Source organism: Eutrigla gurnardus (genome assembly GCF_963514095.1).
Source record: "Eutrigla gurnardus genome assembly, chromosome: 21".
Classification (NCBI taxonomy): domain Eukaryota; kingdom Metazoa; phylum Chordata; class Actinopteri; order Perciformes; family Triglidae; genus Eutrigla; species Eutrigla gurnardus.
The window spans coordinates 15477666-15490508 of record NC_139932.1 but is presented as its reverse complement, the minus strand read 5'-3'; the positions used below and the strand labels follow the sequence as shown (position 1 = coordinate 15490508).

Below are 12843 nucleotides of genomic sequence, written 5' to 3'. Positions count from 1 at the left end.
ATTTCTGCAGGGTGATTTCCCGCTGCCTCCCGCATACAGGATGTCTGTGTGTGCGGGTTTTTTGCGAGCTGCTGATACGTGATCTGATGTTGGCGCTGGTTGCCATGAGAAAAACAGAAAAGGAGAGAAAGGGAGCTGAGATCCGACATCTTTTTGGCCCCTGAACAGAACAGTTAGAAATCACTATTGAGGGCGAGGCTTCCTTTGAGGAAAACTAAAAGGGTTTAATGGGAGTATGGGCACACAAAGAGGGATAGAATAGATGAGAGGACAAAGTGTGTGTGTGTGTGTGTGTGTGCTCTAAGGTCAAGCTTGTTGTTTGTTTGTCCTTCCTGATTGGCTGGGGGGTGTTCAGGTGTGTCCAATAAGGTGGAGCTGACAGTTGAGTTTCTGCTCAGTGATTGGCTGGAAGCCACTCAGGTTACAGGCTTTGTGCTGATAAACATTTTTTTTTTAACTGTTTCGAGGCGGAGAGAAAGTTGTCTGCTGCAGTTTGAAATTTAAAAAGGACCTGACGTGCGTTTCTATTGGCCGCTCTGCTGTAAAACTTTTAACTGTGCAGTAAAAACGTGTTGCGAGGGGAAGCTTTATTGTGGCGGGATTCCCTTGAGCTTGTAACATTTTCACCTCCGTTACCATTCAAGTCATGATAGATGGAAATAAGCTGAGAAAGAGTCTTCAAATCTAGATGAAGGAAATGAAAGCAGCGTCATTCTGGTTTCTGGAGGGTTTCAGGAGGACAGGATGTGTGTGTGTGAAAGGGGTGAAGTGTGTCTCCGTGGTGGGCTCGTCACCTCGCTGAAACCTGTCACGGCTACAAATGTCTTGTTTGTTTTCGGCTGTTTTACGGACCCTACCTCCACTAGCTGACCAAACACCGCTGTTGGTTTTACACTTTGGGGGTGTTGGCCACCAGAGTTGTCTCAGGATCGCATGTAACTGCCAACAAGGCAGATGATACAAAAATAATGAAGTGAGATTGTTGTGTTTATTGAGATATGGATGATTTTCTTATATTATTTGGAAAGAATTAGCAAGTATTTATTTTGAAAATTAGAAAAGTCAAACATTTCAAGGGGAGACACCTCATATTTTCTGGTTTAAATATGCATATAAGGCGTTGTGTAATGCTAACTTTGGGTGAATTGAGGATTAATCGACAGATACAAACAGATAAAGTAGTAAAATAAAGATTTTTTCTGTTTTCTTTCCACTAGACAGAAAGGAGACACATTGAAGCAAAATAGCCCAAAACCTCAGATGAAAAACAATGTGTTTGCCTGTAGTGTCTTGCCTTAAATACATTTAAATTAGTATAGTGTGTGTGTGTGTGTGTGTGTGTGTGTGTGTGTGTGTGTTTGTGTGTGTGTGTGTGTGTGTGTGTGTGTGTGTGTGTGTGTGTGTGTGTGTGTGTGTGTGTGTGTGTGTGTGTGTGTGTGTGTGTGTGTGTGTGTGTGGTTCCCTCAGTGTGACAGCTGGACAGAATGTGTGTCAGCAATTTAGGTTGGTTGCGGCGAGCACAAACCACAGACAGAGACCTCTGTGCTTGTGTGCGCGTGTGGTTGTGTGTGTGTGTGTGTGTGTGTGTGGTTGTGTTAAACAGCACTATGTGGTCTGGTGAACACACTGACAGTTGATACACACATTTATGAGCTTTCTGTGTGTCATTTTTGCGGCCGGCTTCACAGCTCATTAACAGTTCTTAACCCCGCGGGACTCTCGATGTGTGGCCCGTTGACCGATCCCCCCTTTTGATTTTCGTCACCAATGAATCCACCTCAATAGATACAATCTAATGAATGCGTTTGACACATCACAATCATTTAAACTCTTATTTATCGGTGCTGAAGAAGGGCAATAACCCAATCATAACGTGCTGTAAAGTGAGATAAGGGGATGAATCAAGAAACTATTTACCCATGATGCTTCAAACGCGTTGAGGTTAGGCAGCAGCTTTGATGCTCTACTCTGAGGGTCTATTAAAACACTCTCAGTAGTATTAAACCTGTGTGTGTGTGTGTGTGTGTGTGTGTGTGATGGCATGCTTACGCACACAGTATGTTTTTTCTGTAGTGTCTGTCCGTGACACACCCTTTTCCACGGTTCAGCCCATCCTCTGCCTGTGTGTGTGTGTGTGTGTGTGTGTGTGTGTGTGTGTGTGTGTGTGTGTGTGTGTGTGTGTGTGTAGGTGTGTGTGTGTGTAGGTGTGTGTGTGTGTAGGTGTGTGTGTGTGTGTGTGTGAGATCCCATGCTCAGCAGCTGGCGGGTCCTATAAATAGGTAGGGTTGGGATGCCCCTCAGAAGAGAGAGGAAACAAACAACTGTCTTGTAAATGTGTTGAGATTTGAATATCCATCGTAGGCGTTGGTGTGATCTTCTTCCTGACGCCATTTTTGAAAATCCAAACTAAATGTCGTTGGTGCCGCATGAATGCACGGCCAATGAGATCTCAGTTGAAATGTTCTTTGCTTGTCTTGTTCTTCTCCATAAACTCAGCCTCACATCTCGATACGACCTTGTGATATTTTTCCCGTCACGGTCCGTCATATATTTATTTTTGAATCCAGCACTTCTTGATTTTCCTCCCTACCAGTGCAAAGTCCTTCCCCTCTCTCAGAACTCCTAGAGCGCTGACTGTACCGGAGCTAATCGGCCACAGTTTACTTAGTCACCAAGTAGCTGTGATTGTGTGCAGAATAGGTGATGAAGTCTCACGTCAGTACCCTGATTGTTGCCGTCAGTGCAAATATTCCTGTGTTTGGATATGAAAGTGAGAATGCATTAATGCGGATTAAAGGATGAGCATGTTTGGCAACAGATTGTCAGAACCTACCTGGTTATAAACTCATTTACTTTGCATCGAGTGTGTGTGTCTTTATGTGAGAAAAATCCACAAAATAAAAGAGCCAAAGTCGAGTTTTACCCCCTAATGTCTGATTGCATATGCAGAATCAGTGTGTGCATGTGTGTGTGTGTGTGTGTAAACTGTCGGTTGATGGATCTCCGGCAGCAAGTGGGATAACAGTGTGACAGGTGTGCAGCGCCGCAGAGAAACAAACACACATTAGCCGACAGACGTTCAGCACCGCGTTGAATGAACGCCTCCATTCCAGCAGCCCGATACGCCGCAGCTGCCGCGTCGCGTCGCGTCGCCGTCCTGCAGGGCCACCCGTCGGCCTGCATGTGTGCGAGTGCGAGCTTCCCATTGTGAGTTATTTGGTTGTGCAGTTGCCGTTGACCTCCAGCCTGGTTAGCTGTTAGCGGTTAGCTCGAGGCTAGCCCCGATGAGCGGCCCTGTCGGCGCCCGGCTCTAATCATCTGTGTTTGTGAGTAGATTTAAGGGGTCCTGAGAAGTGATCTCACCCATGTCTAAGAGTGACAGGGCACATGTGGTCCACACACACACACACACATGACACACTCATGTGGAATCCGACCCATCTCCCCCCCTCCCCTCCTGTGGATTTCATCTGGCTTCGCCACCTGTTGTCAGCTGTATTTCAGCCCGTGCCCTCGTTCTGGTCGGCCTATAGCCCCTTCTGTTTCCCCTCCATAGGCACCGGAGCTTACAGCTGTGCCAGAAGTAGGTATGAGGCCAGACCCGGCCCTCCCCAAGGGGGGCAGAAATCCTAGACTGATCCAATTACTCCCGGGTCGGGAGCTTGAATCGGACCGAATCCAGCCCCAACCGGCAACCGCTTAATTCGATCCATCGGCAGAAAAGTGTGACACAAAACACAAGCAGTGCTGTTAACCTGGCGTGGAGAGATAAGACTGAGCCGTACGTAACAAATACAAAGCTAATAAAATCAATGCAATCCATGCAAATCATATCAAAGGATGTCTTTCTGGGTAAAAAGGCTTCGGTGAGACACTTGAGAAACTGTCCACTGATGAATGAGACAGATATGAGTGGACATGAGCGAGACGGAGGCAGATGTCCGGAGACGGAAAGAGGGAGCGGTTTGGCAGTAAATCAAGTCTCGGTGTAACGTGATATTAGTGAGGGAATACGTGGGAGAAATGTTGACACGCCATCACAGGAAGTCGAGTATTACTCTTGTGTTGTACAATGAATTCCCTAACGCTCTTATATCCACACAAACTCACTTTCCCTTTCACACTGTTGCCCCATAAAGTGGGAATATTTCGTTTTTTTAGACACAATCGTCTGTTTATTCCTATTTAAATGCATCAGTGATCACTTTTTTCAACAGGTGCATTTGTAAAATTAGTCCAACTGTGTTTGTAACCTTGGAAAGGCCCTTTGTCTTTCACGTGTGTGCTGTAGTTGCATTAATCTGCTTTGTTAATCTGTATCACAGAAAGCTCTCACCTTGCTGAAACCTGAGGACACACGGCTCTTTGTGCTTTTCTGTCAGAAGTTTACTGCTTTCACTTTCCATGATTTCTTGATCTTTAAATGTATATCAAACCTCCGTGCCCTCCTTCTTCCAGACGGCCTCCATCGCGTCGTGGCGCTCTGCACGCTGCGCGTCACCGTCATCACCGACGACATGCTGACCAACAGCATCACGGTGCGTCTGGAGAACATGTCCCAGGAGCGCTTCCTGTCGCCGCTGCTCAGCCTCTTCCTGGAGGGCGTGGCGGCGGTGCTCTCCACCAAGCGGGAGGCGGTGTTCGTGTTCAACATCCAGAACGACACCGACGTGCAGGGCTCCATCCTCAACGTCACCTTCTCGGCGATGCAGCCCGGCGGCGCCCCGGGAAAGGGGACGTTCTTCCCTTCGGAGGAGCTGCAGGAGCACATCTACCTCAACAGGACTCTGCTCAGGCTGATATCATCCCAGGAGGTAAAACACACACAAGTGCAACACTATAAAATCCCCCAAAAACCGAACACGCTGTTTTAAGATTCCCTCTTCCCCTTCCAGGTGTTGCCGTTCGACGACAACATCTGCCTGCGGGAGCCCTGCGAGAACTACATGAAGTGCGTGTCGGTGCTGAAGTTTGACAGCTCACCCCCGTTCATCGCCTCCGACACGGTCCTGTTTCGGCCCATCCACCCCATCAACGGGCTGCGCTGCCGCTGTCCGCTCGGCTTCACCGGCGACTACTGCGAGACGGAGATCGACCTCTGCTACTCGGGGCCCTGCAAGAACAACGGGCGATGCCGCAGCAGGGAGGGAGGCTACACCTGCGAGTGCCTGGAAGACTTCACGGGTGAGAATAAAACCCAGAAGAAAAACTGCATGAACTCTATTCTTTCTGACAAAGGTTTTAATTACTGGTACAAAATGGCCAAACCGCACTGACGGGTTGTAAAAGCTCTCGGGTTGAAACGTGGTCTGTGATACTTTAGGTAAAACCACACGTTGACACATACAATAGATGAATTGCTCTATAGAGGCGTACAGAATGCTGAATATCGGGTCAGACCACATCTCAGATATCACTCGGCACATTCACCAAAACACATAAGCTTTAATAGCCTTTTTGTTTGTTCAACTTAGTGTTAATATTGTCAGACGGGAGCTCTTTGTGAACCTATAATTCACGTATATATTATGTGCATTGTATTTAGGGGGAAAAAAACAGGTTTTTGGGATCAGAAAAGATTGTTGTCAACTAAAATTCTCTTGACAATTGAATGTAAACACTGCTGAAGAAGAAGTTAGTTAGCAACCATTGATGTAAACAATGCAAAGTTTGAGGAAAAATCCAAACTGATCCCAGTCTGATTTGAAGAAAAGGACCCTAAACTCCGCCTTCATTCACATGGTGGAAGAGCTTTCATCGTTCCCATTGAAATCACTTTCCCAAATATTTCCCAATGTCAGTGATCTTCCTCCCGATGTACATCTGATACCTGACTGTCTCTCTCTAATAGAGGCCTCTGACAGCCGTCACCCCTCCTCCCCCTCTGTCTCCCCCAACACTCCTTCTCTTCCTCCCTCCAATCTGATGTAATTACCTGATTATACCGTCCCCTCCTGCTCCCCCATGTCCGTCTTCCCCACTCGCCCGTCATATTCCCCTTACCTGCGTTGAAGGTCACAGTTCAACTCCAGATAGTCAGCTCCCATCAGGGGCCATTATGGGCCCGATGACAAGGGAGGGGGGGGGGCAGATATGTCCTCCTCGGGTTTCCTACATTACAGGGAAACAGATCCTTATAATTCCTCCTCGGAAAAAAGGATTATGCTGAGGAGAGAAGGGCCATTAGGTGGTTCCAGACCGTGGTGTTGGGGGGTCTGTGTGTGGGTCGGATCTGGTCTGGGACCACGGTACGGGACACAGAGGCATCACGAATGATATTTCAGTCAGAAAGAGTATTAGTGGAGGAATTTATAACCAGCAGAGCCAGGAAACTCCAGTCATTTAGGAGGAATTTCCCATGTCCCTCTGCAGCAATTAACCTAATATCATAAGTTTGATATCAGCGCGCAGCCTTCCAGTTATTTAGGGGAGAACGTCCCAAACAGACCTCTCCTTGTTACCGTGGTCACATGTGGAGACCCGACACCCGAGCAGCAACATAAAGATGGGTTCAGGGCCAAGATGGCGGGTCCAGGTTAATCACCAGTCAGTCCTTCACATCATCAACGTGAGGGAGGACAGCTAAGGGCTTACTGCTAGTCATATTGGCAGAAATCACTCATAAAAACAGAGAGGGAGTCTGACAGCAGGGAATGCCCTATCTGCCCTGATGGTTGATAACAGACCATATAGGACATTTACATTTAAGGCATTTAGATTTTATCCAGAGCAACGTACAATAAGTTCAACAGTATATCGCCATCAGTAGATTCCTATAACATAAATACATTCTGATAAATGTTGCACATTTCTAGTGAAAGTAGATGCAGAAGTGAGTGTGTGTTCATTCCAGAATGATTTTCTTCCTGTAACTTCACAAAAACAGCCAAGCTGGAGTGACGCTAAGAAGGATTTAGCCGGCCCGCTTGTTATCTGATCTTGGCTATAAGGCTTAAAAGTATCAGCCGTGGATTTGACTTAATGGAGGAATCTCTCCTCCCTGTCACTCATTTTCTTTTCTTCTTCTCCCCCCCGGCGCTCCCTTTCCACTCTCCTTACTCATATTTATCAGCCCTCCTCTCTCTTCTCTCCAAATATGGTTAAATGACTGTGCTTCCCAGTAAAAAAAGGCCTATAAAGTTTTGTCATTCCTGCCAGTGTTTGGATGTGAGATGGAGATGGAGCTTTTTTTTTTCCTTGACAACACAACGTTAACTCAGACTTGGTAGGAGGAGGGTAGTTGTGTAAGTGTGCTCCACTTATAATCAAAGGCATCTTGTCATAACAACTGGATTCCAAACAGATGACTGTGTTTCAGTCAACGGTGGACGACACGCTTCACAGCAGAGATGAAATCATGAGATGACACGTCATTTATCATGATAAATACACACAATGCAATACTTCCAGTAAGATATTATAAAATTAGAATCCCTTTTTTCTTCTCTAAAGGTGAGCACTGTGAGGTGAACGCGTCGTCCGGCCGCTGTGAGCCCGGCGTCTGCAAGAACGGCGGCAGGTGTGTGAACCGGCTGGCGGGCGGCTTCATGTGCCAGTGTCCTCCGGGGGAGTTCGAGAAGCCGTACTGCGAGATGACCACGCGCAGCTTCCCCGGCCAGTCCTTCATCACCTTCAGGGGCCTGAGGCAACGCTTCCACTTCACCGTCTCCTTCACGTGAGTTACATCCAGCTACATCAGAGAGCTTCATCAGGGGGGTCCTGGACCCCTAGAGGGAAGGCAGAGTTACTGCAGGGAGTCCCCGAAATGATTTTATCTAACAAACAAATGTAAATATGTCCAGAAATACACCTTAACATGAATACGACCTATAATAAGCAAATATACACCTTCCTGTTTGTTTATTATGTTGAGAAATTGTGATAAAATAGAATTAAAATAACCCTAACCCTAATCAACAATTATTATTTTAATGGCTTAGCATTGTATACATACATCATTACAAAGTACGCTAAAGGCTGCACTACATTAGGATTGGCCCGCTTTAATAAGCACATTTTAAGGGCTAAAAGGAGGTCAATGCTAACGGATCCCTTATCATTAGAATAAAAGAGCAGCATTAGAATAAAAATAGTCACTTACAAATGCCAAGCATATCTGAAAAAAATGTAATAGCCCGTAAGATTGTATTTAAACTAAATATGTGTTATTTCCCACCAAATTAAATGATTAAATGAAAATGTTTCCTTACAAAAAAGTATTATTGATTTACAAAATCGAATTTTATTTGTGTAATTTTAACTTATTGTTTGTTTTGTTTTACATTATTCACCGTACGGTGTCCTTGAGTTCTCCAAAAGGCGCCTATAAATTAAATATATTATTATTATTATTATTATTATTATAAGAAGTACTATTTTTTGTAGTATTTCTTGTTGGGGTACACAAATAAACACGGTAGAGTTCAGTGAGCTACAGTGTCATCTGGGGTGTGTCCACACGTGTGCACACCTTCCCCCCTCTTGTCCCAGTCCTCCCTCTCAATGTACACATGTACGAGATAAAAGAGGACTCTCCCACCTGAACGTGCAGGACGATAACCTTTGCTCGGCGACTTTTGCAACCCAGTAAATATTGTGAAAGTTTAAACCTTTTCCGTCGCCGGTAACAGAGACGGTCGACTCCGTGGCGGCGAGAAAAGGTTGGCAGAGCGATGAAAACAGGAAAGGCCGTGTGATGAGTTCCCCTTATCAGTGTTTGGTTACAGCCATCCTGACTTCCTGCCCCGCCGGCCTCGCTGGCATCTGCCGGCTGACTCCTCTGCCCTCACCTTACTCTAACACACACACACACACACACACACACACACACACACACACACACACACACACACACACACACACACACACACACACACACACACACACAGCTATGTGAACTTTGTTCCCCCGTAGAGCAACACTCATGACTAGGTATTCACCAGGTCTCTCTCTGTGTGGACACACTCATGCATCATCTGAGGGGAACCGTTTCCTCTCCGCGGCCCAGCCTTCTTTACACATCCTGCCTTTCCTTTCCAAGTGATCCTTTTCCTCAAGAGCTCCTCGGCCCCCCTTTCATCACAAAGCTGCAGTCGGATCGGTGCTCAGAAATGTGACGGGAAACGTGAGCTAGAAGAGAGAGAGATCTGATCCCCCCATTGTTTCATTTGAAGTCCTCTACACAGCAATAAAACAAAGTGGTTTAGTCGGTGTAAACTGTTAAAGAAGATGCCATTTGTTGTCTAATCTCCATGAGTCCCTGAACGCCCCGTGTGTCCCTGCAGGTTTGCGACCAGAGAGAGGAACGCTCTGCTTCTCTACAACGGCAGGTTCAATGAAAAACACGACTTCGTCGCTCTGGAGATCGTAGACGAGCAGATCCAGCTCACCTTCTCTGGAGGTTAGCCCCCCCTCCCCCCCTCCCTGTGCTGTTTGTTTAAGTGACCATTGTTTAATACCAGCTGTGAGTAGTACTTGTAAGTACATTGTGATAGGTGTAAGTGCACTTTATCTGACTTTGATAACAAGCTCAATAACTCTTATCAACGCGCGCTTTGATTTGAGACGGTGTGTGTGTTCTTGTGTGTGTGTGGAAGTGCTGGTATTCAAATGCACCAGAATGTAAACATCATTAAAACACTTCACCCGTGTGTGTGTGTGTGTGTGTGTGTGTGTGTGTGTGTGTGTGTGTGTGTGTGTGTGTGTGTGTGTGTGTGTGTGTGTGTGTGTGTGTGTGTGTGTGTGTGTGTGGCTGAAAGAGATAGGTGTGTTTTCATGTTTTGAAAGCAGCTGCTTCCTTTGAATGGGAGCTGCCGGACACACACACACACACACACACACACACACACACACACACACACACACACACACACACACACACACACACACTCAATGATGGAAAAAGTACTAAACTTACATAAACGTAGTAATACTGTAGAAATACTGTGCTCCAAGTGAAAGTTATGCATCCAAAGTGTAACCATTTAAAAGTACTTGCAGAATGGTTAATTTCAGAATGATTTAATGACATAATTGATGCATTAATGATTGTGTCATCAATCTGAACCTGCAAAGCAACAAGTGACTAAAGCTGCCACATAAATCCAGCATAAAAGAAAAACAATATTTGCTTCTGAAGTAGAAAAACACGGAAAAACCTCCAAATGTGTACTCGAGTACAGTACTCGAGTACAGTCCTCGAGTACATGTTCTCTGTTACTTTCCACCACTCAAACACACCCACAGTCATTTGTCCAAACTGGCAACTGTTGCAGATGGGGTTGTTTTTCAGAGGCGGCCTACTTTCCCAGGGTCCCGCACGGCGAGGAATCCAGCTCCATATGATTATGTTGGGTGATGGCTGCTCGGGAGCCGGGCCAAGTCCTTGTGCCCTACTTAAAATCTGAAATCTGACTAAATGTTGAATGCATGACTCATCAGCTTTAATACGCGTGAGTCATAGTTAATGAGAAGAGTGAGAGGAAGGCCTTTGATTAGTTTTTTCACTATTTCAAGTACTTTTCTATCTTTTATGTAGAACGCTAAAATAAAAAGAGGAACAAAACACTTCACACCCTTTGCACTTTTTCCGTTTCTCACAAGCACCAAGAAAACAGAACCATCACTTATTAACCCTCACACACACACACACACACACACACACACACACACACACACACACACACACACACACACTCTACATGTACTGATTTCCAGAGCGGTGGATTCCTGCCCTTGACAAACAGAGTAAGCCCTCCGTAAATCTGGTGCCTTTGTGCTGTACAATCTTCTCACTGAGAGCCATTGATACTGGGGACTAATACGGGCTTTTCCCAGTTGATTTATGATAATGGCGTGTGTGTGTGTGTGTGTGTGTGTGTGTGTGTGTGTGTGTGTGTGTGTGTGTGTGTGTGTGTGTGTGTGTGTGTGTGTGTGTGTGTGTGTGTGTGTGTGTCAAGTACAAGTAAGGCCACAGATTTGCCTTTATAGGTAACTTGTTGAGATAACCTGTTGAGTGATTTCTAGCCATTTAAATTCCATTTTTACGCCTAATTCAATATTTCCTTACCCCTCTTTTCTCCTTATCCCCTACATCCCCCCCCCATCACTGTCACTGTTTAACCCCGTCTCCATCCAGGTGAGACAAAGACCACAGTGTCTCCCTACATCCCAGGAGGGGTCAGCGACGGCCAGTGGCACTCTGTCCAACTCCATTACTACAACAAGGTAAGCAACTTTAAACCTCCTTTTTTTACTGCACTTGGAAAACGTGAGATGTTGCTTTGTAGAGTTTAATTTATGATCGAGATCATAACTCGGGAGTCGTGTTGTGGCAATAAGAGTGTATGAAATGTGGTTTTCTTTGAGGCTGCTTGACAAATGACGTTAACTCTTGACAGGCTCAACCTTCAGCCCTGAATTATAGTGGAGCTCTTCTAAAAGAAGCACACGGGGGTCTGACTCCAGTCTGGAGGGTCAAAAGTTCACCAACTTGTTGATCCTCTTCATGCGAAGCCTTGGGATTCCTCCACGACGCTCCGACCTCAATCGAATCTCAATCACCTTCTAAAGCAATTATCACTTCACCGCAAGACGTTTTGCGTCGTTCCCACGACGATATTCTTGCGTCTTTAACGAAGTCCAATCTCACAGCAATTATTTCGCAACCCAGCTCGCGTTTTTCACCGCAGTGGTAAGGTTATATTAGAAGGGCTCGGATGGCAGTCAATCACTGGTGTTAATTTACAGCAAACTTCCAGAGCCTGCAGGCCTCACATCATTAACCCTAAATAGGAAACAAGATAACACCTCATACATGTAGATGCTGTAGTTTGTGTCTGGTCATTAACGCTAATGCTGGTCTGTCAGCTGCATGTGGTCAATGTCTACCAGTAATAGAAATGGCAGCGTTTTTAACCCTTTTAGATCACATCCCCCATCGTATTGTGCACCTATTTAACAATATGCGGATAAAAATCTACTTCTTCAGATGTTTGTTGCAAAATCCAGTATTTTATTCTTCCTGGAAAACAATCAGCAATCTGCAACTTCAGTTCTGCACAAACCAGAGAAGAATAAGAAGCTAGATGTGCCTGAAATGCTGTTTTTCAGCTCAACTTGGCTCGTATGATAATTATCTTCATTCTCACTCACTTAAAGATCCAGTTTGCCCATTTGAAGTGGAAACAGCGATTCATTCCCACAAAGTGGAGCCAATCAATTCCACCCGTGTGTACATGTGACACCACGCGCCTTAATTCCTCACCTTTTGAAGCTAACATGCTAACTGGTATGCCTTCTCTTTCTATGCGTCTGTGTGACATCACTGGGCTGATGTCACTCCTCCAGAGTCGTATTTCACCTGTGTGTGTGTTGCACCCTGCTTCTTCGGCCTGACGCTATCCCACAATGCACAGCGTCTCACCTTTCACAGGTTCTTCACCTCTTTCTTGTGACCACAGCGCCCTCCGCGTTCGTACGCGTTGAAGGTGATGAATCGGGCGACCTCGCTGTACGACCTCGGGGTTTTCATGTGTGTCTATTGTTTGAGGTGTAGCTGTCTGTCTGATGTTAGAGACAAAAGCTCCCACCTTGTAGCGCTTTGTTAGCGTTGTTCCCCCCCCCCCTAACAACCACCAGGTATCACTTGCACTCGAGACCTTGTTTTGTTTTGTCTGTTTGGTCGTCTGCTATTTTGCGGGGGGTGTCGCCATGGAAACCAGAGATTAATTTTCCTCGTCCGAACAGATTTTGTTCACGCCATGTGCAAGTCTCCGTGCAGTTTGCTTTTTCTGATGTATTTAGCTTTACTGATCCTACAGGCTCTGTGACATGCAGATACAA

The 12843-nt window shown here is 45.9% G+C and overlaps 1 protein-coding gene across 10 annotated transcripts in view; it reads left to right on the top strand.

Moving 5' to 3' along the window:
- celsr1a (cadherin EGF LAG seven-pass G-type receptor 1a) overlaps positions 1–12843 on the top strand; it is a 69359-nt gene that overhangs the window by 22902 nt on the left and 33614 nt on the right. For all 10 annotated transcript variants that reach the window (XM_084038716.1, XM_084038712.1, XM_084038713.1 and 7 more), the window contains exons 2-6: positions 4459–4814; positions 4896–5184; positions 7453–7675; positions 9285–9400; positions 11138–11226. In XM_084038716.1, coding sequence (XP_083894842.1) covers positions 4459–4814; positions 4896–5184; positions 7453–7675; positions 9285–9400; positions 11138–11226 — 1073 coding nt within the window. The remainder of the gene's footprint in view (positions 1–4458; positions 4815–4895; positions 5185–7452; positions 7676–9284; positions 9401–11137; positions 11227–12843) is intronic.